This window comes from Aquila chrysaetos, chromosome 5 (genome assembly GCF_900496995.4).
Source record: "Aquila chrysaetos chrysaetos chromosome 5, bAquChr1.4, whole genome shotgun sequence".
Lineage (NCBI taxonomy): Eukaryota > Metazoa > Chordata > Aves > Accipitriformes > Accipitridae > Aquila > Aquila chrysaetos.
Genome location: NC_044008.1, coordinates 13,821,137 through 13,848,690, shown reverse-complemented (window position 1 = coordinate 13,848,690; position 27,554 = coordinate 13,821,137). Strand labels below are relative to the sequence as shown.

At 40.5% G+C, this 27,554-nt stretch overlaps 2 protein-coding genes across 5 annotated transcripts in view; one reads left to right on the top strand and one right to left on the bottom strand.

The window, feature by feature from the left end:
• FAM185A (family with sequence similarity 185 member A) overlaps window positions 1-14,542 on the bottom strand; it is a 48,869-nt gene extending 34,327 nt beyond the window's left edge. Inside the window, exons 1-3 of the mRNA XM_030013578.2 lie at window positions 14,038-14,542; window positions 6,374-6,483; window positions 1,062-1,154 (exon numbers count right to left, since the gene is read on the bottom strand). Coding sequence (XP_029869438.1) covers window positions 1,062-1,154; window positions 6,374-6,483; window positions 14,038-14,431 — 597 coding nt within the window. The 5' untranslated portion in view covers window positions 14,432-14,542. The remainder of the gene's footprint in view (window positions 1-1,061; window positions 1,155-6,373; window positions 6,484-14,037) is intronic.
• Window positions 14,543-14,853: 311 nt separating this feature from the next.
• The window catches only part of CCDC146 (coiled-coil domain containing 146), an 82,180-nt gene continuing 69,479 nt past the window's right edge, over window positions 14,854-27,554 (top strand). For 2 of the 4 annotated variants that reach the window (XM_030013559.1, XM_030013556.1), the window contains exons 1-2: window positions 14,854-14,971; window positions 25,116-25,282. In XM_030013559.1, coding sequence (XP_029869419.1) covers window positions 25,127-25,282 — 156 coding nt within the window. In that variant the 5' untranslated portion in view covers window positions 14,854-14,971; window positions 25,116-25,126. Of the gene's footprint in view, window positions 14,972-22,934; window positions 22,975-25,115; window positions 25,283-27,554 lie in introns of all 4 variants that reach the window. The other 2 variants (XM_030013558.2, XM_030013557.2) reach the window with 2 other exon arrangements.

The window sequence follows — 27,554 nt, the reverse complement described above, 5'->3', positions numbered from 1 at the left end:
GAGATGTTAAGAACAGCTCACAGCTGGCTCAGTGTAAGCGAACATATGATCTCAGAACCCAGCCTACAAGGTGTAGAACAGTGCCAAATGGCACTTCACACAGGTGATTTTGGACTCCTAGAACTTAATAGCTTGATCTCAGTTCTATCCTTGGCTAGGGAGAACTACCTGCACTCTTTCTGATTCTTTCCAGTGCTGCTGGTTTTAAGGGTATCTATTGATTCTGACAGAGTATTGCATGCATCCAAGCTACTTCCAGACTTGACTTGGCTCCACATGTTCATATAGCAATGCTTCAGATCTAATGAGTCCTAAGGCAACCAGTGGCATGGATATTATGATGCCTAAACATTCAAGTTGAGCCCAAAAGCCAGACTGGGTACGAGAACTGTAGCATTATGGAAGGGAGTCTAGCTCTACATTATTTTAAATAATGGAGAGTTGACTCCTTATGGCAAGAAACCAAACCAGATTAGAGTAGTATGATGTTTGTCTTATACTGCCATCTGCTGAAAAAAGCAAGCTATTTCTCTATGAAACTCTATTGCTGGTCATGATTCTTCTCGTTGCATCTCAAAATTATGTGATTATATTTCCTCAGCTGCAAAGAAATATGCAAACCTTCTACTCTTCCGTTCTTACAACCATATAATGCTGGAAGCGTACAGCATGTACAAATATCAAGCCACTATTCATGAGAGACTAAAACTCATTGGCCTATTGTAGAATCCAGGTGCCTAGATATCAGCCAAGTAAAAAGTTTAAAAGGGTTGTGAGGGTCTACATAATTAAAGCTTATGAGCTGTATGAGCTAGCACAACCTCTGTACTGATGGAATGATCACATGCTTATTCCTGCTCTTTCTGTGGAGCCTGTTTACTAATCCAAATCAAGTATAAGATAAGATAGTATAATTAACCAGACAAATTTAAGTTAACAGTGAAATGACAATCAACCAATGAGGGTCATTAAATATTCTTCAGCTCACTCCCAAAATTTAGTCATTTTGCAACAGACAAGCTGAATAAGCCATTGAAGACAAAGTTTTACTTCTTACTTACACCCTTCTCTGTTGCACGAATATCTGTATTTCCATAAAGTGTTCCAAGACCAATTACTTTGCCACCATTTGTCCGTATATCAATTTTATGGCTCTGAAAAAAAAGTTTAAAAGCCATATGGTTAGAATAATCATATTTAGAAAACAATACGCAAAGCATTTTTTCAAGCTGTACCACAATAACCACCTTGGATCACAAACTTCCATTTTACTGTAAAGGTTTCTTCTCAGGTGATTGCCAAATGTGCTGTTTATTTCCAGTGGAGTCAAACTCAAAACAAGTCACCTTTCTTTGTAACCGAAACACAAGGGAAAGAATGATGCTGAGGAACCTTTTATTCTCAATACAGGTGGGTTTTTTTGTTTTGATTTGTTTTTTTGAACTAGAAAAACATTTACTCAGTATATATTAAAATAAGCAGCAGGGGAAGAAAGAGGGAACTTTGTATTTTATTTATATTCCATCCAGAAACCAAGGTATGCATATACCCAGTGCTGCAGCAGATGAGAAACACGAGCTGGCAGCGAGAAATGAACTAGCAAAACCTTCCAGTGATCTGGAACCTACAGTGTCACAGAAGTCTGTAGGATAATCATATATATACACACAAACACACCACAGAGCTACTTATGCTTGGAGTATTATGAATACCCAAAAGCTTCTGTGGATGCATACCAGTGCAAACCTGAGGCCTGCAAGTACAACCAGATCCTACAGTGTTTCACTCCAAACAGATTCGAATTCAAGTTAGGTATTTTGCACACATCTGCATTACAGTCTCAAGTTTTTCACAAAGAAACCATGTTTCAAGTCAAAAAACGCTATAGCCCTCATACCTTTCAGCTGTTGCATACAACTGACAGAGAAAAAACATGTACAGAAATACACACAAACTAATCTCAGAAAGACAAAAAAACCAGGTCTTGAGAGTAAAAGCCAACCATTTGTGAGAAGGGAGAAGGGGAAAAAAATAATTTAAAAATCAGATTTAAATCATCTAACTGTATTCATAAGCTGCAACTTTAACAAATCTTGACTTTAAGTAGTCTACATATCTCGACAGCAAAGCTCTTTTGCTTAAGTTCACCAGCATGAACATTGGAATGACATAGAATTAAAAAAATATTCAGCATTTTTTATACTTAATGCTGGATATGCTCCCCCCACCCCCATATCCTTCATTTTCCCATACCACCACTTCCATTTTTTGATATATTTGTTTCTGTTGAAAAGGGTATTATTCCTGTAGATGCTATTTAATTTAGGACACCATCTGTTAAATTTGACAATCAAGCATATCAGAAATATTCAAGATATGTAGATTATTATACACCTGTCTGGATAAGCGATAATAAATTGCATTAACTAGGTCTAAGTAGATGACAACTAGATTAAGGACTTTTAAAATATATATATATATATATATATATATATATATGAAATTAAGTTTGCAATATGGAAAACATGGACTTATACTGCTCCAACACATTTCTGATGAAAGACCAAGAATCAGAAGTTTCATGGGGTTTCATAAGACAGGAAGAACTCTACAGCAGTGTTTCTTAGTTTTTGTGTTCCCAAGTCTTGCTTCCTCCTCTTCATTTAAGAGGCTTCCCCACAGTAAAATGCAACGCCCCTAACTTGAGAGTACAGCAGTGCTTCAGACCTTTTAAAGGTTGTAAATAACTTGGGTGTTCAGTTAAGCTTCTATACAAATATAATAGATGATTCTCTCCATGTACAGTAAACAGGGTAAAGCTAAATTAGATGCTTCAGCCAGACATCACAGTTCCTTTGAGGCAGTTACATTAGGCACATTATCAGAATAATGGTTAAAAAGCAAATCATCCAAGCATATAACGTGAGAAAAATACAGGAACTCATAAGATTAGAAGAATTTATGTATAGCAATGACTTACCAGTATGGCCGCTGATAGTTAAATAAAATAAAACCACAACATACACACTTATTTCCTCAATTTTTTTTTTTTTTAAATCTATCATTTTTGGGATAGAAAAATCTCTGATAAAGACACAGGTACCTGAACTTTCTTCTCCAGAATTATTAGACTATCCCTATCCTCTTAAAAAAAAAAACAGGCTTTCAGAGGTAGGTGTCAATAGAGACACCTAACAGACAGCAGGATTTGCCGAGAGAAGCAGCAAGTTATAATAGTCAAGTAGCTTTTTCATTAAGAGGGAACATTCCACTAGCTGAAAGTAAGAAACACTAATTTGTCATAGGGCTTCTCCTAGCGAGGGAGAAAGGTTTGAGTAACAAAGAGGTAAAAGGCTGTCAAGGCCATGACAGGTGTTAAGAGAAAAACAGAAAAACTTGTTCAGTTCAAAGAAAGGAAGGACAGTGGTGCAGGACTTTAACAAATCAGGCTCAGACATGGTGTGTGGTGAGGAAGCATGGCAGGTCTTCCACTGACCATGCACAAGACACCTGGAAATTCTTGTTATCACTGGCACAGTCAAGGAGTCAGAAGTAACCGCTGAACACAGAAACAAAATTGAAGGGTCTCCTTGGTCCCACTGTCACTGCTAAGCTGATGGACTGTAGTAAGAAGCAGGAGAAAAAATTAAAAAGAAGCAGCACTATACTCTGAAGAAGACCTAGAAGTCATAACTGTATTTTGGAATTACTGCTACTATCAGATGACCTAGAGACTTGGAAGGGATAGGGTGAACTGGGCTTTTGCCAATTACAAAACAACAATCAACAAAAAATCATCCCAATAAAACAACCCTCAACAAATCTCACTGGCCAGATAATGCCTACCACACCAAAAGTACCAGTCAAAATCCATCAGAAAACTCATAGAGAATACTCATCTTTTCTGTTCAATTACTAACATGCATGATTAAGGAAAGTAGATGTCAAATTTCTATGTATTCTGTAAAGAAACCATACAGTATACTAAAAATCAGCAAGTTTTTTGAATTACAAGTTATACAAACAACTTCTTGCAGTCTGTGGCAAGAGAATTAGCAGTCATGAAGCTGTTTGCTGGTGCTCTTGAATAAATAAATAAATAAATCTGGCCACGTGGGGATTAAAGTCATTGATCAACGATCTTTTGCTCTCTACTGTAAAGAAAGAGTCTACTGCTTTGCTAGTCGATGAGGTTTGTGGAGAGCATGATAGTGAAGCAACATTAAACAGCTCTTGAATCCATCCAGGGGAGGGCAGTATCACTTCAGTTTGCTCAGTAAAGCACATTCCCTAAAGGGGAATCGGCTCTTGTGCTGTACTACAGAATCTAGTCTGTAAGATTTTCAGTAGCTTTGAAAAAACCCCAAAGGTGAATAATTCTGCTTCTCAGTAATAATTCTGCTTCTCTGCTAATACGGAGTATAATTCCTGAACCTGTATTAGAAAAAAAATGAGTTACAGTTGCCTTACTAGAACTAGTACTTCTCAAAAACATTAGACTAAAAACTGGTTGTATGGCTAAGAGATACTGTAATTGAACAATTGTTTCCTCTTGCAAACACCTGCATGGTCGGTAATTTTAATTCAAAACCTTCATCTCGCTACTTCAGAGTCAACAAAACCAAGAGTGGTAACATATCTTCTCTATTCCCATATGTTGAAGCTATCACAGTAACCAGGACAAAGACAATCAGTCACCACTCACAACCCAAAAGAATACTTCAGGTAACTATTTTGGTTAAAAAAAGCCAAAGCCTTATAATCTACCAAAGCTCTGTTTTAACAAGAAATTTGCAGTTCTTTCTTGATACTTTAAATATTAAATGCCTTCTGCTTTCTGGGACAAGGCCATTCTTCTCATCTGAGGCTTAAGGCAGCAAAGAAGCTTCCTGTGGCCGCCAACGTAGTGGCACATAGAGGCGCATGCACAGGGGAAGGATCATCTTTTACACTTGTAGTCTTCCTGATATTTTTGTGAATCAAGCAAGGCTCAAAGTTGACAGAGGAAAAAAGCAACACCAAGCTCCTCTAAACTATAATGAGGCTGTGGAGGAGTTGGTCTCAGGAGCCCCAAACGGGTGACTTTGCAGCCTTCTTTTCAGTTCATTAGAGAGTATTGTTTCATTGCTCATTGAAGTCTCGAGAATAATAGAACTGACTTTTTAATTTTTAAAGTTCAACACTTTTCACATCTCAGATTATATATGAAAAAGGTGCCCATGAAATTAGTTAGTTGTCTTTCCTGAGAATCCTCTTTTTCCATGACATCACAAGAAATTCTTGACAATTGTGATAGCATGCTGTGATTACTGTCACTATTGCTGGCCAAAACTACCTTGTTTTCTCACATTATGTAGTTTCTCATGTGCTGCTGTTTGCTGCTATATAACAGTAATTTTTAACCAAAGCTTTAGACAGCAATAACACATATAGTACTGTTAATTTTTTGTTAGATTTTAGTTACCTTTTTAGGAGTAATATGGTCAATTACACAGAATCTGGAAGATTCAAGTCATCTGTAGTTCACTAAATATGGAGTAAACCTAGCTCTATTGTATATTAAATTTCCCCTTAAGTTCAGTTTCCCATATTTGCAATATAAAATCATGTATTACCATGGTAGAGAAAAACATTGAAAGATTTTTCATATCTCAAAAATACTTAAACTTAGGAATTACCCTATTTGAAAAGCCTTCTTTTGAATTTATACCAATTCCTGCAGGTACCATCCCAATTATTCAAGTGAATTTGATTCCAGACAGCACCTAAGTGACATATACTTTGATTATTTCTACAAAAGCCTATGTCAGCAAACCTGAAGTCTTAAGACTGAAGAAACAAGGTCATGACCATGATTTATACAGTATTTATCAGATATATTTCAGTCATGTATTTTGGACATGTAATGTGTAACTTCTGATTGAAAATTAACCTAAAGAGTTTGTCAATAGCACTGATATATCAGAATTATTAAAAAAAACACAGAAAAAAAAAGCAGCATACTGCAAAGTCCCAACTGAGCAAGCATAACTATTAACCTACTAGACAGGAAATAGCAGTCTGTCTTTTTTGGTTTGGTTTGGTTTTTTTTTTGAGGGGCAGGATGGACAGAGATCAGGCTTACTGCTGTCACTTTCTGCTGACTTTGGCTATCATCAAAGGTACCTGGACTTCTGACTCCACATCATTTAGTGTTATTGACTTTGTGTCGTAATGGTATGTGATAAATAAAGGTGAGATGCTACACACATAGTAACACTGAGAAATACCAGAGTACTTCTCATCTCCAGAACTGGTAATTAAGTTCTTAAACTATATTCCACCACACAATCCCTTTTAAAACACTGATGGGGTGGGGGAGGGTTCTTCATACCTTTATTGACTGCAAGACGCTAGTCCCCTTCTCTGTTTCTATTTTGCAGTTATCACATTCTATTTTCTGAATCTTCACGCAGCCAGTCCCTGATGTTTTGATATCCAAATCTAGAATTAAAAGTTTTATTAGCAACAGAATGAGAAGAGTTAGATCTATTTAACACAGTACTTGATCGCTTTATATAGTAACTACATACAGTAGGGAGAAAAAGCAGCTTGTTACTAAAGAATCTTCTTGCAAAGTTTGGCCACATACTTTCAATTGCATGACTAGTCACTATCAACAAGTGACACTGAAAATTTTGTAAGCCTGTGTATGGCCATCCAGCTTCAAGAGAACATTGCCTCTTGGCAGCAGAGTGACTGTAACCTCTGGCAAGGAATCAGCAGGGTGCGGTCCGTTAGTGAAGTTTTATCTTTTTTTTTTTTTAACCCACTCCCAAACTCCACCTCCATCTCATAGCTACCCTAGTCACCAATTCTATTAGCAATTCTACTGAGACATTTGGGTACCCTAACAGGGGTTTTGGGGTGGGAAGGTTGGCAGGTTGTTTGAGGCCACATGTAGAGTAATAAGATTCAACAGCACAAATACATCAGTCTTGCTTAGACCTACACTGCTTCAACTAGCAAGCAGCATAACACAAGAACAGGTATAGAGGAGTTTGCATGTGTCATTCCTCCCCAGCCTTATGGAAGGCCTGTCTTACCTTCCTGGCATGAAGAAGCATGTTTGCCTCTAGTCTGAATCACCTCACCTTATTACTGTTTATAGGCTCCCACAAAGAAAAGTCACTAGGTTTTGTAGATAACTGTCATCAAGGTAGTAATTTATGGGCTCATAATGCTTCACGCAGGAGCAGCAAAAGCCTTTTTCTGCCACTTGAGCTCACCCTGAGTTTAAGGAACCAGGAAGAAGTTTGAGAATGTGCAGTCTAGGGATTCTGACTATACTAATAATAATTTATACAAATGACCACCATAACAACTGGCAAAAGGTAAAGGCAGGAGAGGAAAAAAGTGGTTTTGCTCTTCTAAGGAAAAAACACAAAGGAGAAAAGAAAAACTGAACAGGAGTCAGAAGTGTTTGCTGCAAGACACATAACTGAAGGACTAAGAGAGAGATAGTGAGCCTATTACTCTCTAAATAAAAGGAGATTATCTGGGAAAGAAACTTTCACTGAAACACCTGTGAAAGTCTTTCTTCCACCTCCACTAGCTGTTAAGGTGACATGAAATATGAGAAGGAGAATCAGAGTATGTATAACACACTCTGCAACACAGCAGAGGCTGAAGATCAATACTGTCACGCTGCTGCTCAGGACAAACGCTGCAACCATGATGACAGTAGCTTGCAGATGAAGACAAGAGATTGAGAGCTCCAATTCACAACAAAGGGAAGTTTTTCCACCTAACAAGCCAGGAGAATCCAAGAAGCAAAGATAAAACACATTAGATCTTTGCTGCAAGAGTGCTACCTTATTGCCACAGTAAGCTAAGAGGTTAAATTTAGTGAAGGATGCTGACTGTGTTTGCAGGTAACAATTCCCTAAGAAAGAGGGCTAGAAGAGGAGGACTGGATAAGCAGGTTTTCCAGAAAGCAGTTTTATTTGCAGATATTATTTTCTTAGCATCTTCACAGAAGACTTCCAAGAAAGAGATTTTAATCAAACTGTATGTTTCTTAAATTTAAAGTAAACTCTAAGATAGGCTTTGAGGCATGTAAAACCACAAAACCTAGCAAACTGGACTGGTGACTATCATCAGAGACTCAAGGGCCAGCTCCACAAGGTTTTATGTTGTTAAAGCCTAGACGGTTTCATCAGACTAAAAACATCTGAGTGGTATCTGAGCTATTTCAATTTGATCGATGCTGACCTACAGGTTCTGAAGTTGAGACAAAACTTTTCCATAGGGTTTTACTTCTCAGGGAGCAGTTGGATTGTTTAAAGACAGTTCCCAGAGACACAAATAGAGGCACTCTCCAAACATCTACACTTGAAACAGTATGTCCCTGCACAGCACAAACCTGTAGAGTTCAAAAAGAAAGCAATATTATTTTTGAAATACAAGCTGTCTTGCTCAAAACTGCTCAATTCACCCACTGGAAAACTGCACAGTCCTTGGGAGGATCTACATCTGAGACTTTTTCTATTTCGCTTTCTGAGAAGAGACAGGTCTAAAAGCCAGTTTGCTTGTGCAAATCTTTGAATTCAATCAACTTGATACCCTCTTGCCCTTATTGTTTCTGTCAAAAGGGGTGAGGAAAAGGCTTAAGAGCAGTCAGTTTAGCCATTATACCAACTTAGTAAGACTTTTACAAGTATAAGGTTAAAAACTGCTGATCCTGCAGGGCATATTATGGCCATCATTTGAAAGGTAGATTAGTAGTGTAATCCTAGCTGTATCAAAGATGGGTGTCAAAAGAGGACACCCAAGTCTAGGGATTCATGAGCATGCTGTCAAAAAACACCAGGGATTCCTGGAGACATACTTTGTGCCTTAATCCTCTGCAGAGTCACAGTGCTTTGCTAGCCTTGATATACCAAAAATTAGTGGACAAGTAATGGAACGCCTCTGTCTCACAAACAGGCTTCCTGAAGCAAGGATAAATGACTCCACAAAGAGGCAAGCTAAAAGCTGGATAACATTGCTAAAGAAATTTTAACAAGCAACAAGGAACAGGATACAATGTTTCAGTGCCAAAGCTCCAAAAATAGCTAGCTTGAATCCCCCTTAGCAAAGATGAGGGTTGAAGCCACACAAACCTCAAAAAATGCATGAAGGTCTCTGAGGTGCAAAGGATTTGTATTGGAAATAAAGGTACATAGGGAAAAAAAGAACTTTGGTATCAGAATGTAGGCAGGGGTACCCCAGAAATACCACCTTAAGCTGTAATATTTGAAATAGACTGGAAAATTACTTATTTTAAGTGACTCAGCAGCCCTGGACTACTAGAAGTACTTCATGATGATCTACTTCTCTGCTCAGAGGAAGCTTACCAGTAAGTAAGCATGCATGTAAAATAATTCAGTCCAGGAAAAACTATTTATTGAGAGCGTCAGATTATAGCATCTGCTACTCTGAGGCTGTAACTCTGCCATACTTAGGACTAGACACTGATGACCTTTTTTTCCAACTCATTAAAATGTTAAGACTTCAGAAAAATACACTGTTGAAAACATTCACATTCGCTTTCCACTAACATAAAAAGCAGAAACAAGCAGTCCCAGGAGCTTAGGTTCTCCCCTCATATAAGTAGGCATAAAAATTGTTTAAGTGATACCATAAAATTATGAATTTGGTAATTCACAGAAACCTTCAAGGCCCATACATCCATTCGGTTGGCTTAGTTCCACAAGTATCTACAGTGTTTAGCCAAACAGCTAAGTGATCTCAGGGACTTAAATAAGACTAATTGGAATTAGTTAAGCTAGTTAAGTTAAGCTTTCCGAAGGAGAGAATCAATAATAAAAAAACATACTAGCTTACAAGTAGGCCTAGCCCAGGAGTGCTTGATCCTGTGCCAGAGGGGACAGAGCTTTGGTATTCTACTCGATGAATCTTGGCTACCACTTCAACACTCAAGATTCTCCTCCTTGACTTCGAAGCCTCTGTTCTCTTCACCAGGGTACAATATGGAAAAAGCATTGGAACGGTTTGCCAAAGGAGGTTGTATAGTCTTCGTTCTTGGATGTTTTCAAAACCAGACTGGATAAAATCCTGAGCAGCCTCCTCTGACCTTGGAGCTGACCCTGCTTTGAACCAGAGGTTAAACTAGAAACCTTCTGAGGTCCCCTCCAACCCAGATTATCCTATGATTCTAATACAATATGTATGTACTAAAGCAAAACATAAGAACAGCAAAACATGGTAAAACAGGACGGATGATTCTCAAATTCTGGTTATGCAAGGCCTCAGTTGGGTTTACTTCTGAGTACTCCGACAATGTACAGTAACCAGAAATCAAAGAGCTGGTTTCAGGTTTAATTAGCACATGCAGTTCGACATGCCAAGACACAGGGCTCTATGTGCTAAGCAGACTGCGAACCTACAGCCATGTGCCTACACTGTCCCTGGAATAAATAGCTAACATATACACGTGACCAGAAGAAAAATAAGTAATCTAGAATAAACAGAAATTCATTGACATCTATCATCTTTGAAGGTTAAATGTATCAGAGAGGATTATCAGATTGTGCATGATATTGAAAGACTATACACAGCATAAAACTAGACACTAAGACAGAAATAGAGGATCCTTTAGTACTTGCCCTACTGGGCTGCTTACAAGTTGCTTTTGGTTTAAAATGCATACTTAAGCTTATCATCTAGCATCTTCTGCACATGCTCTTCGGGGTCTAAGGAGTTTTACCTAACTTAGAGCCTCCAAGATAAGCTCCAACCTAAATTGCAAAAGCTGTTATGAAATGCCTTCACTTCCAAAATGAAGAAAGAAGCTAGAATACTGTAAAGACATTCACATCAACTTCTCAACTTCTTACAGCTGAGTGACAGAAAGAGAGCTCAGATAAAACAGTCTAAACAGAACAGAGTTTACATCCTCCTCACGCATTCAAGGAAGGCCAGAGAAAAGCCAAAGTACTTGCAGAGCAACAACAGTTTCTTTCTGTTTTGAGATATGTTTTTACAAGGGATAAGATCTTTTGCTTATGCAATGATGTTTAATGGATAATTCTTTCCTAAATAAAGAAGAGGAACAACCCAAGCACAAACTACTACTCAGAGAACCCAAAAACCAAACCAGAGCTGAATGGACACAAAGTAGAACCTCACTGGCAAGTAGCAATTCTACTTCACCGAGTACAAAAAAAATATTTATATTTTAGGAAATATTTCTCTGGATTTGCCTGGATAACAGCATGAACTGACAATACTAACATCATGCTAATTATGGGGTGACAAACAGCAACTAGTAGAAGGGGGCTATAATCCACAGACTGTCCAGGGAACCTGAATTGCATGAGCTTACCACAAACCCAGATGGAACAGCTTAGAAACCTACTTCAAGAAGGAAGGCTGTAAGACAGTCTGCAGGGGTGGTTGACATTCAGACTATCATAAGAATCTCAAAAGACAGGACAAAAGCTAAATGATTTTTTTTTTCCATCAATCAGGATTCATTATTGAGACCTTTTGGGAAGGTTCCCCACATTGAAACTCTTTATGAAGGCTGAGATTCTCCAGATCTTAATACAATGAATTCTACCCCCCGAGAGTAACCAAGTCTGGAGTAACACATAATAGTCACTCAGAGATCCTGAAGAAACTGAAATATTAAATTACTAACAGCTACAGTAACCAGATAGACCTGGTACCAGAGAAATGAAGGGTGATAAATGAGATGCTGGGTTTCGGTTTGATTGTCTGTAATCCTGAGATGGACTCTCTGAATGTACTACCGACAAGCCAAGGTAATCTTTGCACTTGCCAAGCAGGAAAGAAAAAAAAACAGCTGTAAGAATGTAACTGACAATTCTTAGGGAAGAGTCAAAACTACAAAAGTCTCCTGGAGAAGACAGTCCTGCTACAGTTCAGTGAAAGAGTCAATGAATACATAGGTAACAGTTGATTTGTTTAAGAGAATGAACTTGGATTTTCAGATGTCTTTAACAAAACGCTTAGTCCTGTATTGTCTTTTAGGTGTAAACTGTGCTTCATCTTCAATACTACATGAATTTGGAAATCAGCACAAATACCAAGGTTGAAAAGTTTCATCAGTGACACTGAATTATTCAGACTAGTTAAAAACTCACTGACAAAATGCAGAGAGACCTTGGAATACCACTTACTCAAATGATAAAACAGCAAGAATTTGAATGGATGGTATGCCTTGTGGGACTTTTTGCCACGAGGCATGGAGTTTGCCAGGAAGCTCCCACCCTGAATCTGTTTACATGTTTAAGTGGACACTCGGAAGAGAGATCCACTGAGGGGCTGAGCTGTATCAGGCTCAGAAAATCCCCCAAACTGAAAAGAGCTGACAGCTAAGAGAACACTTAGATGAAGTATCATGCATGTTTGTCCTGTTCTTACTCTTCCCTGAGCACCTGTTTATGACTACTGCTGGAGACAGGACAGCGGGCTAGCTAGACTCATGGTACAAATCAGTATGCCTATTCTAACATAGACAAAGTAAGGCACACTGAGGGCAAGGAAGAGGAGAAGCCCCTGATTTTATTTACAGAATGTTTGGCTCTATATTAGTTGTATATTAGTTGTTAGGAAACAAAAGAGACCATAAGTTTTGGTAAACATATTTAAGAAACACGCCTTCAGTTATCAACAGTGCTCAAAAAAAGAAAAAAAATGTAGTAAATTATAGGGATGAGTAAGACTAGAAAATGAAAGAGAATACTGCTGTGATAAATCCATAGCACTTCTCCATTTTGAATGATATACAGTTCAAGTCCTTCTAAATGAAAACATGAAAAAAAAACCCCAACCCCAAAAATCAAAAAACAACATAGCAAAATTCAAGATACAGGAAAAAAAACATAAGAGAAGATAAAAGGTGCAGAATGTCTTTGCTGTAAGGGTTTGGAAAAGCTGGAACCAAGAGAATATAACACCACACTCTACAAAAGTCATAGATGACCTGTATGAAGCATAAGTAGAATGAGATTATTCACCATTTCTCATACCAAAACTGCAGCAGAGCATTAAATGAAATAAAGCAGCAGTCTTGAACAACCACTTGAAGCAAACCAAAGGACCGTGTTTTTTGTACGCTGAAAAGTTTTTCCAGCATGGTGAAACTTACTCTGCACTGTACAGGCAACGGCACAAATCCATAGGAAAAAAAACCCACATCAATGACTAAACACAAATCTCTCTGGGTCAAGTACTTCCTAAACCTCAGCTCCCTGAGGGGAATTATCCTAGCAAGCTTGCCCTTTTCCTTCCCTGCCAGTATTTCAGTCCAGCACAGTTGTTTATTGGTTTCAGCCACTACAGCTGCTCTCCCAAGTTGTTTGTAGGTTCCTTACCAGAAACCCTGCATAGATTTTTGCTTTGTGTCCAAAGAGATAATGTAAGACTTCCACTAGACAAGGGAGCCCTTCTTGGCATTTCATCTGCATTGTTACCTTCCAAACGTTTTTGATCCCTGTGGATGGCCTCTCAGCGTAACAACCACCAATGGAGCTGGTAGATCCAACAACCCTACTGGGAACAACCTTTCAACTGCAGGTGTGCATAGCACATACTGAGGACTGCTGTCTCCCAGCTGGGCTGCAGTTACATCTTTTCTGGAACACCAGCTGTCAGGGCAAAAATAAAAGCGTGCGTTGTAACTACCACTCAACAGCAGAAGTTTCAGCATTAACTCTTGCTGACAAGAAGGTCAGCAACAAATCATCTACGCAAACACCGAAGAAGCGAGGAAACACAGAAAAAACCGGGACGCTTCGAACCTCCTTAACGCGAGGGGGCACGACGCCATTTCCGAATACCCGCTGCCAACAGCGCTTCCACCGGAGCAGCAGCGGAGCCAGCACAGGCCCCGGTGAGCGCCACCGCCTGAGGGACCGACCCCTCTCCCCGCGGGCTCCCCGTGCCAGCACGCCGCAAGCAGAGGGCTGACAGCCGGCCGCGCAGCCGCCTCTCCCGCCGAGGGACCCCCGCCGCCGCTTCACCCACCGAACTTCACGGGCGTCCTGACGTCCACGGCGGTCTTGCTGTCCACGCCGTCCGCGACGATCGCCATCTGCTCCAGCGCCTCGTCGTACTCCACCCGGACGCGGTCCTGCTGCCAGCCGCGGGGCGGGGGGCTGCCGCCGGCGCCGCTGACGGCCACCAGAACGCGGTCGGCGCCCGGGTAGCGCTGCGGGTCCAGCGGGCGGACGCTCACCTGGCAGGGCAGCCGCACCCGCAGCCGCCCCCGCGGGCTGACCGCCAGCGCCCACTCCTGAAGGGGCTTACGGCCGCCGGCCTCGGCGGAGCCGCTGCAGCCGCGGCGGGGGGCGGGCGGCCCCCACCACCCGCCCGCCGCCCGCACCGCCAGAGGCCCCCAGCGCGCGGGCAGTGCCCTCATGCCGCCCGCCGGGGCCCCGGGGAGCCGCGACAGAAGCCCCCTGAGGCGAGGCGGGACGGGACGCGACGGGGCAGGGAGCCGCTCCTCACGGCGGACGGCCGTTACCCCCCCCCCGCCGCGCCCCGCCAAGTCACGTGACGCTGCTGCAGGCGGGGAGAGGCACCGGGGCGGCCGGTAAACAGGCGGCGGCCGCTGGCGCGCGCCCGGGCAGCGACAGGCGCCAGCCCCGCCCACCCAGGAGGCTCCTGGGAGTCGTGGTTCGCCAGTGGGCGGAAAGAACTACAGTCACCGGAAAACGGGCGACGCCAGCCGTCCTCATCGGCCTATCAGCCAAGGGGGAAGGCGGAGCATTTCCGTAGCTTGCTGCTATTGGGCAGCGGGGCGGGACGCTAAAGCCAATCAGAAGCGAGGGTGAGGGCCGGGGGCGGTCGAGGGAGGCCGAAGGCGGCCAGCCGGCGTCGCCATAGGGACGGGGGACGCCGCCCGGCGAGGCGAGGCGAGGCGGGGCCGGGCCGGGCCGGGCCGGCCGCGGCCGCACAGGTAGGGCCCTGCGGCGGGCCGGGGGCTCTGCGGCCCGGAGGGACTTGCGGCGTCCGGGGCCGGGACCGGGGTCGGGGGAGGCAAAACCGCGGCCCTAACGTAGAGGTGGGAAGCGAGTCCAGCGGCGGCGGGCCGCGGGGCCGCCTCAGTCCTGTTCGAGGAGTCCCGGGTGGGCCGGGGCCCGCCCGCCTCCCTGGGTGCCGGGAGTCTTCCCCCCGCTCCGGTGGTGGTGGGGTGGTGCCATCTCGTGCGTGAGAATACGAGGTGCCTCAGGGCGTGAGGGCCTTTTCCGTCGTCCCCTTGGGCTGATCGTGGGGCAGCCAAGCCGCGGTTTCCAATGGAAGAGCCGTGCTGGTTGGGTTTCGGCCTGCTCAGCTCCCTGACGCAGCAGCCTCTGCAGCCGCGGGATGTAACGCCTGCAAGGAGGACGCAGGGGAGAAGAGAGGAATGGGAAGGGGGAAATGGCGGGGCTTCGGGTGGCAGCCTGGTCTTTGTTACGCTTAAGCCTACAGTGAGACCGCAGGCATTGAAATGTCCTCGGTCAGAGGATGAAGAAGCAGTTTGGCAGACGTGCTGGAAAAACAGTTTTTTCAAAAGTGGTGTCGCGGAGCTCCAGAATTGGTCTCTGTCGAGACAGCTTGGTTAACATGTTATTTACTGTGACTGCTTTTTAGGAGTTAACAAACAGCCTAGCAGTTCTAAAGCCAGCCAAATAAATATTTTCCTGAGTTCTGTACAAATACGTCATGAGACGATTGTCCTTATAGGGTTTACAAACAAGTGGGGAACTCCTGAATTCGGTTAGAAAGACTTTTATGGACTTCATAGTCCACACTATCATTGTACTATAATTTAAAAAAAAGAAGAGGTAGGGGATGTGGGCATAGATCATGTAAAGTCAGGGGCTGCATTCTTGTCATAGATGTAGTTTACTGCCAATAATGAGAGTGTAACGCGCGCAGAAAGGTGCGTTGTCTTAGCTACATTGCAACACAAGAAATAATAAAATCTGGGTCTGTTACTTTATTTATTTGCTGCCTTTTGTACTCCATGTGTTGTTTTTCTTCTTTTCCAAAAATAACTGTGCAAGCTGTGCAATGTGATATTTGGTCATCAAGCTCTTTTCATCTCCTTAGCCTCCTTTCCATTTTTATCACTGTCTGGCATTGATTATGAATCTGAAATGAGATCTGAGTGTCCAAGAGGAAATAAGATGGCCCTAGCTTTTTGGTCCATCTGTAATTTTCACTGTGGAAAGTTTAATAAACATTCTGATTCATCAATAAAGCCCTTCAAGTTAAATTATTTCATTGGTTTACATTATTCAGTCTCAAAAATCATTAAATGAAACACAAAAAGGGCCAGCCTGCCATATGACAGTTTAGTATAGAAAAATAGTTCTAGAAAGACAAAAATGTATCAAGAAATATCTTGGGACATGACAGGGGATAGAAATGATTTTTTTCACATCTTCAGAAATAGTTGATTTTTGGAAAAAATATTACAAAATTCTCACTCTTGAGACCAAATAGCAAATCTAAATGTTTGTTAGATAATTTGTCAGGGAAACCATTACAGACCTGTAAGAAGTGTGGTGCAATGTGCTGTAATTCCACTAGATGACAGCCAATTCAACAAATAACTCTACTAACGGTCTCTTCAAAGGGAATCCCAGGTCTTTGGTTAGGTAGGACCTACCGCTGCCACCGCTTTCTCCCTGCAGTCAGTGCTGCTGTTCTTTATCATAGTCTCCTACCTCCTCTTAAACGCTAGTGCTGCTTTCCCACTGCCTCCTTTTCGTCCAGTATCTTGGGATTTGATGCTCCTCGCGTAGGCAGAGGTTTATCAGGTTGGGCTCCGTACTATGCTATGCATCTTCTTTAATATTGTCAAGTTTTGCATGATTGAGAACTTTGTTGAAGAAACCATTCAAAGATGCTTAAGCCTTACCTGTGTATATATTTCACTGCTTTGTGTTGTTTTTTTTCATTAGATACAGTCTAAGCTTACTTATATGGTTAAAAATACTGAAGAAAACAAATAAAAGTAATTGCTAGGAAGAAGTTCTTCTTTCTCCATACATATGAAACCTCATGTTTTTCATGTTTTACTTATGCCATCTATATTTTGACTATGATATTGATTCAGTTTCATTTCAATGCTCTTGATTGAATTCCAGCCAATCCCATATCAGCTGGTATTCCACATAGCAGAGTCCAACTGTAAAATGAGATTTATTTTAATCTTTAATTTTCTGACTTGTCACTTGCAGGAAAAGAAAACTATATCAAATTTATAAATTAAGATTTATATTAGAGCTCCAATTTCAACATGCCTGCGTGATTCCTTAGTGAATTACAATGCTTACTAGCCATTTTGCCATATATTTTGCCATATATTTACTTACAGCGTTGTTTCAGGCCAAAGAATATTCTGTATTTCATGCAAAAAAATAACAAAAACTGGACATTAGAAAGTGTTATAGAATAGATTTTAAAGCCAAAGCATTATCAGAGGTGCTTTTGGGCTAAGGTAAGTGAGAGAGATATTTCAAGGGAAGAGGAATTAAATAAAAAGGATATACAGGAGTGGCTGTAGAAGGAATAAATTTTTTGAACTTTTATATTTGGAATTAATCACAGAATAAGATCAGACTGCTTCAGGTACCCACAGGGCATAAACTTAGTCTGCCTGGGCAGGATTAAGTTCACCCATTTGCTATAATTGTAATAAAGAAATAATGTGACTTCACTGCTCAGGAAAATGGGGCCGCCCTGCAGGAGTGTTCTTGCTGGTGTTACACCCACGCTGAGGCTCCTACCTGCAGATGCAAGAACACTTTGAGTTAACATCCAGCGTTTGGGCAAAGTTCACCACACACAGGGCTAGCTACTTATCAGCGTTCCTCCATATCATAAGGCTTAAGAATTTTGTAGTCAGGATATTTTTTCCAAGTTTATTAAAAATTCTCATGTGTTTCTATTATGAAATATTTGTATTACACTGGTTTAGTTCTTTTATTTGTATTTTGTAATTCGTATTTTTTCAGTGATGTATTTCTGAACTGCTTCCTTGAGCCTTAGTACTCAAAGCATGTCTAGGTTTCAGCGGGTAGGCAAAGCATGCTTTGTTTTTCCCTCGGTATTTTAGGGTGCGTATAGTGATGGTAACCATTTCTCCTCAGGAATGGCAGGGGGAGGCAGTCTCCAAAGCACACAATGGTTTGGATTTCAGGGATTTTTTGTTTGTCACGCTACCAGAAATTCTCTGAGGAAATTCAGTTCCTCATGGAAACCACATGAAAAGGGAAGTGGCAAATCTTACCATTCAAATTCTCCCTGCCATATCTAATTAGAACTCCAGCAGATAAAGTCTGTATGGCTCAGGGTGATTCCATCCCAAATAGCAGAAACTTAAAAACAAGGAGAAACAATGGAACTTATAACAGAAATTGTTAAGCAGTTTAGGTATGCGGTGTGCTCTCATTCCCCCAAAGTAGTTGTCTATGAGGTTGTACAGTCTAATCAAACAATCCATTCTGAATTACATGCATATTATAATGCCCTATTGTACGTGATGTAATTTTAATTTTAATGATCATTTAATGTGGGCATAGCTTTGTTGTTTAAAGATACGTCCCTTCATGCTGAAGCACAGGCTCTTCCCAGTTAAAATAGGAGGTCTGCTGCTTGCAAGACTGTAAGCTTTAACTTTAGGAAAGAAGCATTTAGAAAATAAAAAATTTTAGGAGATGAAAAGATCACTGTGTGATTGAATAAATCCATGGTACTCCTATGTAATTAATATTATCTGTAGCTCTCATCTCTTCCCTTCTCCTTAAAGAGGATATGGTAGAACTGGCAAAGTTTTGGAGAAGGATGACAAGGGCAGTGTAAGGCAGAGAAGGGCTTCCATGCCAGTGACAGCAGGTAGATTGGCTTCTTCAGCCTGGAAGAAGGATTATCAACTGAAGATACAATGTTAGAAAAAACCTAGTGGCGTAGAAATGTTGTGATTATTCAGTGACTCATCCAGTATAAGAACTAGGTGGCATCAAGGAGCCAGATTCAAAACAAACAAAAAGCGCTGGTTGCTCACATCATGCAGAGATAAGATGAAAATCTCCATTCCCCTGGATTTTGCAGATAATGGAAGTTTTGCATGAGTTCAAAGACGGGATGAGTTCAGGGAAGCATCACCACACTGTGACTGGTGGATTCTTCTGTCCCCAGGCATCCGGTGTTGGCTGGAAGTACGCAGAGCTAGATCAGCTTTTGGTCTTTTCTAACCTAAATGATTCTATGATTCTATGCCTCACTGTTCATCTGAGGTTCTGTTCATTGCCTCCCTGCTCTGGGTACTGCCTGTCTCCCGCCATCCTCGCTGCCTGCAGGCAGATGGGAAAGGTGCCCCTTAGCAACTTCCAGAAAAATTAGCCAATTGAGCTCATAACATTGGTTGAAATTTTTCAGACTTCCTTAGCTGATTTTGCCTGAGAAAGTAGTCATAAAGCTGTTCCTCTTGCAGATCAGTGTTGATGAGGAAGGTATCTCCTCCTGCAAGAGAAGGAAATAATATGTAACACCCATGGATGCAGCTGGCTGTGGAAGGAGATCTATGTCTATGGCCTCAGCTCAGCTTAACGTGAACTTACACCCATTTGTTTAAACCTGGCTAAACCTTAGACTTGCGTTAAACAAAAAAAAATCTCTTGTGAGTTGGAGCATTTACATGTCAGTCTACACCAATGTAACTAACCCAGCTTTAACTGAAACAGATCAGATTTGTGTGGTAGCAAAGAATGAGGGAGGGAATATATTAAGAAACTGATAATTTCCATCAGGAAGGAAAGTACCATACATGTCAATGTATAATGTACCATCTATAAGTCCAGTTGTGAACCTGCATGTGATACTAGTAATTAGCTACTTCCATAAATATTTCCACTGGAGTTAGACTACTTACACAAATAACTGCTCATTGTTTTAATTGACTTCACAGACTTCCCAGTCTGGCCTGATGTTATCAGACTGAAATTATAAATTGTTTTGAATGTACATTCATACAAAAGTTGTAATTGAAAAGATATTATTTTAACACATACTCTTCAACATATAGTAGTTTTTGCCTCCAGCAATAGCAGTGTAAATAGTTTAATATTATTCTAATGATGAATTCACACCTTTAATTCTGTAACAATGGCAGAGAAAAATAATGTGCTTAATACTTTTTTTTCCCCTTGAAATTAAAAAAGCATGGGCTTGAAGGGTAAGACTGTGTGACTGGTATCAAAATCTTACTGATGCTTTTCTGAACCTGAATCTTTTTCTAATTATTGGCTCAGTGTTGCTGCCAGTTCTGTTTACTGTCTTTGTCAATGATCTGGACGAGGGAATCAAATGCACCCTCAGTAAGTTTGCAGACGACACCACGCTGGGTGGTAGTGTTGATCTGCTGGAGGGTAGGAAGGCTCTACAGAGGGATCTGGACAGGCTGGGTCGATGGGCCAAGGGCAATTGTATGAGGTTCAACAGGGCCAAGTGCTGGGTCCTGCACTTGGGTTACAACAACCCCATGCAATGCTACAGGCTTGGGGAAGAGTGGCTGGAAAGCTGCCTGGTGGAAAAAGACCTGGGGGTGTTGGTTGACAGCCGGCTGAATATGAGCCAGCAGTGTGCCCAGGTGGCCAAGAAGGCCAACAGCATCCTGGCTTGTATCAGAAATGGCGTGGCCAGCAGGAGCAGGGATGTGATCGTCCCTTTGTACTCAGCACTGGTGAGGCTGCACCTCGAGCACTGTGTTCAGTTTTGGGCCCCTCACTGCAAGAAAGACATTGAGGTGCTGGAGCGTGTCCAGAGAAGGGCAACGAAGCTGGTGAGGGGCCTGGAGCACAAGTCTTATGAGGAGCGGCTGAGGGAACTGGGGCTGTTTAGCCTGGAGAAAAGGAGGCTGAGGGGAGACCTTATCGCTCACTACAACTACCTGAAAGGAGGTTGTAGTGAGGTGGGTGTTGGTCTCTTCTCCCAAGTAACAAGTGATAGGACAAGAGGAAGTGGCCTCAAGTTGCACCAGGGGATGTTTAGATTGGATATTAGGAAAAATTTCTTTACTGAAAGGGTTGTCAGGCATTGGAACAGGCTGCGCAAGGAAGTGGTTGAGTCACCATCCCTGGAGGTATTTAAAGGACGTGTAGATGTGCTTAGGGACATGGTTTAGTGGTGGACTTGGCAGTGTTAGGTTAATGGTTGGACCTGATGATCTTAAAGGTCTTTTCCAACCTAAATGATTCTATGATTCTAATTTTATAAATGCAAGGGATTAAGATAAAGTTTAAAGGGGCTCATTGGTAAATGTTAATGAAGTCGATCAGTTGAAGTGTAGTTTCCTCAACAGGGATTTTTATAAATTTTGTGTCTTCTTAATTAGTCTAGTTGATGCATCTTCATACATGGAGCTGCATCTCTTCATGTTCAGAATGAAATTTTACTACTTTTTGCATCTGTCACTCTGGAAAGAGTCAGTGCAGCTAAGTATCACCTATCTGGATTCTGCACTGACTTGTGTATGAACATTGCTGTTTGCTAGAGAGATACTGAAGTAAAGGTGCTGGCATTAGTCTTGGGAATCTGAGTTCTGACTTTTATCATTACTGCTGTCCTGAAGCTGTTTCACAAGACAGTTCTCAGCCTGATTTGACCCAGGTTCCAAAACAGACTTGTAATTCCCTTTCTCTGCAATTCTGTGTGTTGGATTAAGGCTGTGATATTACTTGCAGTTCTACAGTTTGAAAACATCCATATTTATTGAACTATTCTGTAAATTTAGAAATCATGCCAACTTTCATTTCTATCTGAATTAGACCGTTTATTTATCAGATACAGCAAAAATACAAATTTTCCACTTTGCTTTTTGAACTTTGTACATCCAATTTTGTATAAGTTGAATTTTAAATTTAATTATGTAGTAGGTAATTGAAGAATGCTAAACTTATTTTGATGTCCCATAAATGTACATACCTTTTGTTACAGTCTGTCCCCTTCCCTCTTAAAAAGGAGTGGACACTAGCGCTTATCACACTAGCTAGGGCTAATTGTTTTCCTCTGTCTCAGCTGTCTATAGTTGTGTCTTAACATAATATGATAAACTTTTCAGATTCAGAAGATTGTTTTTGTTCTCTCCCTACCCAGCAAATTGGAGTCTTGGTGAGGAGTCTTTTGTACTACTGTACTGTGAGGAAGTGTATTTTTTGACTGGCGTCAACTCTATGTTTCACATACAAGTATCGACAAAAATGCCTACACCCATGAAGGTCTCAGGTTTTGGCATTGTTCTGCTTAGGGTTTCTGACACTGTGCTTTTCCCTCTGTCTAAATTCTTCCAGTATGTTTAGAGGAGCAAATAAAGCAGCAGCAGCAGCCATAAACATGAAATGCATATGCTAAAATATTCAGCAGTTCTTTATAGATGAAAAATTGCTCTCTATTTATAAATGTGTATACATGTTTATGTACAGTATTTCAGAGTTTATTTCTTGGCATCTATGATGTTTACAGTGGTTTCACAATGTTTTGGCTCCTCCAGGAGGGATCATGAAATTGCTTTTTTTTCCATAAGCAAATACAGCCGCTGAAATCTCTCTAAAAGTCAAAATGTTCCTGAAGGAATTCCAAACAGCACTGAAGAAAGTCATAAACTTGCCAGTTTAAATTTCACTACCTTTATAGACAAGTGACTTTTCAACAGGTAGATACACACAATGCAACATTTTTATATACATCTTCCTACCACAATTATAAAAAGAAATTATATTTTTCTTAACTGTCAGCTTTCTGGCTTTGGAATGCAAAATTGCTCTGGTTGTTTCATTGGAGATATCTGGTATAAACTATTGAAATTTTTTCTTGATTTTATTACAGTTTTAATTTTGATTGTCCTTGATTTATAATAAAAAGCTCTCTTTCAGCAGAGAAAGGCTGAATGATGTCAAGACTGACTAATTTGAGGTGGGTTCTACATCTTTGGCAGCTGATAGGTGTTTTGTAATGATTTTGTCCAACAGCAGAATACGATGTTCTCTGCAGAATAGTTATTCTGCATAATAATTAATCTAGAAAGACCTGCTGCTGTCAGGTGAACACTTGCAGAAGTTGGCAATCATTCTCCCAAAATTTTGAACTAAAATACTGTGATACTGATTTGTCTATTCATTTCATCTACAGCCAGCTTCAGAGAACTTGTGAAGGAATTCTTGAATTCCTCCATGTGCGCTGTGTCTCCACTTTCCACTGTGCTTTGCTCTACAAATACTCTATGGCTCCCCTGTCTCCCTGTGTCATGGCAAGATTTCTGTGTGCCTCAGAAGTCCTTCTGACCCCTCTCTTCCTTCTGTAAGATCCTTATTGCCTCTCCTTAATCATCCCAGCTGTCTTTACATCTTTCTCCTGAAATGTTTGTTTCTTGTTTCATGCTGCCTTCTTGCAAAAGGTATTTTAAAACTCTTTGAATATAAAAAGGTCTTAATGTGGTGTTATGCCAGAAGATGGTTTTGGCAGCTATTAACTGGCATTTGATATAATGACAAGTACCAACCTGATAGACATTGCTGTTTTATCAGGGTACCAGGATCATTGTATCCCCTTGTATTCCACCTCCCATTTCCCTCTTCCATCTCAGCATTTTCACACACTTCAGACAGTTCTGATGATTGATGCCTGGGAACATAATTCTCAAGTGCTGGACTGAGATAGTAAACACAAAGTGAAGTTACATGAAGTTATAGTAACTTGATGACATTAGGTCTCATCTTGTTCAGAAGTAATTAATAAATATCATTGATCTAGCTGTTCCTAATGCAAGAATCTTAGAGATTTCTATTCCTAAATGAGAGCTATAAAAGTGGGATTTTCTCAAATATAATTGTAGGAAAGTTATCTTTTCCAACAACCCTACTTGTTCCAACTTTCTTTTATTTCTCTCTCTGTGTATTTATTAAAAAACTGTGTTACCTAATTTGAAATCTTCAGGATAAAGCTTATACCAAGCTACGATTATAAAATTTGGATTTTAACCTCTTGTAAAGCTCCTTCTTTTGGAGAAGAAAAAAGGGATTCCCACACTTCACTACTAGGGATCAAAATACAGCTTGAATCCTGTGAGTTTTATTATTACTCTTGAATTAGTTGACTTGGATATTTTTCAAGGTTATATTATTTTAGCAGAGGTCACAGATACTAAACATGTAACCTGGTACATAACTGATATGTTAGTACTACATAGGAGCTCTGACATGAGGAGATTTCAGAATAATTATTTTTTCCAGTATTTTTCTACCTCCTGTTCTTAGATTTTATATCATGTTTTCTCTTTTTGTATGGTTTCAGGGTTTATTTGTTGGGTTTGGGTTTGGGTTTTTTTAAGTATGGCTATGCAATGACTTAAAGACATGAATAATGATATTACTCACACAAGTTAGACCAGTTCTTGTACTCAAGATCTCTGGGTTCTGTGAAGGGGTTCCTTTTGCAAGGTCAACAGACACCGTGAAGGATGGGCTTACGTTGGATGGAGAGAAGGGGAAGCACATTCTTGGATTAGTCTTATGGAAATGACAGAGAAAAGTTTATAGCAGTCATACCTATAGAAGTCCCATCCACTTGGGGATTTCCTTTATAAGGACCTGCCTGAAGGCAATGGCTGGACTCCCCAGTTTAACAGATTTCCAAAACTCAGCTGGTCAAAGCCCTAAGCAAGTCAATTTAGTTTTGAAGTTAGCCCTGCTTTGAGCAGGAGATTGGACTAGATGACCCCAGAGGCCTTTTCCAGCCAAAACCTGTTATTCAGTGCCTGTTCTTTAAGAAATATTGTTTTGCATGTTGTCTAACATTTATGTGACAGTAATATAGCCAACTATTAGAGGATTTTAAAGATACTCAAACAATGATAGAGTGATAGTGCAGCCTTTTATGAGTCTTTCATGAAGTTATAACTGTAGACACACCTGGTTTGCTCACGTTGTGACTTTTGTTGTTTGAACGTGGGTCTCACATGTTGATGTTGTGTTCTTTACACTACACATGTATCTTGCACAGTCATATATATCCCTGGATCTAATTAACTGTATTTTCGGGTTTTTGTTACTTCCTAGAACTTCAAACAATGAGTCAGGCTGGTGAAGAAAGTTCCAGTTCCAGTGAAACAGAATTGGAAATCAAGAAGGAGCAGCCTATCTGTGCTCTAGCTCCAACAGTTTATAGCCGAGATGAGGGATCCACTGATGTAACAGCAAGTCCTGCATTTCAGTGTTTAGATGAGGTACCATGTACCCCAGCTTTCTCTATCTATAACAGTGCATACTGTGTCCAGATCAATTAATCTGAAATGTGTATATTTTGTTGCTCGTAATTGAAGGTTGTTACCATAGCTATCTGTAGCTATTTCTTCTCTGATTTTTTTTCTAAGTGGTAAGAACATTTTGTGAAGCAGAAGCATACATGGGGCATATTCTTGCTGGGGATGGTTAAACCACGACAGCTTAATAGATAACCATGTTATTTTTTTCAGTGATCATGGCCTTAAGGGGAATGAGAATAGAGAGGTCTTGTTTTTGTAGTATTCTAGCTATAGAGGTAATTGCATCATGATTTTTTAGAAAGACTCAATAGCTGCAGGAAAAATCCAAGGTAAGTGGCTCCAGAGGCACTAATAACTGATGATGATGGAAGAAACCTTTTGGAACTCAGTTTCTTTTGCAGACTTTTCTGTGTTAAGGAAACTTTTAGAATACTAGAAATATTTTAGAATTTAAGATATCAAATACATATCAAATGGAATCCTTAAAAATGTACTGCCAGAAGAGACATTAAGAGATCATCTAATCCAAAATTTACACTGAAGTAGATTCACTGCAGATATTTGTCTAATTTGTTCTTTAAAAGTTTAACTGATGGAGATAGCTCTTTGGGCATCCTCTTCCAGCATTTCATCATTGCTAGAGTTTTAAAAAAAGAAGTTTTTCCTAAATCCCAGTTTAAATTTCATTTGGAGTGAATAATACAGCTTTCTTCCTGCCTTTCCCACAGTGACAAAGGAGAGCAATTTCTGCCCTCTTATTAATAAAAATGTACGTGTCTCATATCCTAGGCAGGCTTTGTTCATACATCACATTTTTCTTAAAGTTCTTACTTTAAGTTGCTTTACCTTGGGCTCTTTCCAGCTTGGATCTGCCAGATCAGTTTGCTAGCCCAGTTCTCTCTCTCTGCCTTGGACCTAAGGTCAGTAGAAAGGAAAGGGTGAGAATTTGTAGTGAAGACGAAAATAGGTCTGTGCCTTTCCTATCCTGCTATTAGATCATACTGAACATAGCATGAAGCTGCAAAGTCAGTCTCTCTCTAATCTCTTGTGCATTCAAGTGAAATATACAGGAGGGAGAGAGATTTTCTTTCAGTCCAGTGCCAGTATATGGTGAGCCCACAGCTTCCAGTATTGTTGTAGCACAAAACCCCTTTCTTCTCAGTCCAAGGCAGCTGCAAAAGTCCAGGACAGCTCAACTCTGAAAGAGAGTTGACCTCTCACCTTACAGAAATCCTCCTGTCTACTGAAAGTATGGAAACTGCGCTTTGGGAAGAACTTTATTTTCCAGCTATTCCTGTACTTTTTCTATACATTTTCAGTTGTAGAATTTTTCATATGTCAACAAGTACAAGATATCCTTACCCCCCACCCTTCCCCAAATAAAATAAATCTAAATGGTATAACATTCTAAAATATATTCTACATTTCTGCTTTGTTTTCCTTATTTGTAATCATGGTGAAAACTTATTTTTCTAGTCTTATTCTAGAAAATTATCAGGTCATTTGACTGATTTTTTTTTTTTTCCCCTCCAAAAAATCTTTCCAAAGAGGTTATTCTGTGTGTCAAATTTAAGGCCAACTTGTTTAACTCTGATAACATTGTAAACCATTAATGGGAAATAGAGGGTAACCTTAGTATTAGAAGTTGTTCCCAACTCAGGAAAAAAATGTGCAGCGGAAAACTGAAGTAAGCAATTTGCATAGGATTTTGTAAATGAGGTCTCTCGGTCATTTTGTCAATTTTTAGAAGGAACTATGACTCATTTATTCTTACCGTAATTTTTAACAGTCCGTGCTTGTGCTTTATGGGTCACTTTGGCTTTTCATCACTTATTCACATTTCTTCTCTTCCACTGACGTGTTTGTTTTCCTTTCTTGAACTTTATACATAATTCAGAGATAAATATATGACTTTGGTCACCATAGAGGTTGTTGCATTGACACTGGCTTCAGCTTGTTGGAATAGCTTCAGAATTTTTCCACAGAAGCAGAATTGTATTATATTATCTCTGGTTTACTGCCTAGTCATTTATGCCTGCATAGCAGCAAATACTTATCAGAAGGGACACCTTTTGATATTATAAGATTTATTTGAGAACAGATATATCCCTTCTAGCAGTAAACCTTCCAGTCAAGCCAGTCTTGTTTCATGTAAACAACAGATAGCCAAACATATAAATAGCAAGAAGTCAAACATGCACACTCTCTTTCCTTCATTTTTAATAACACATAG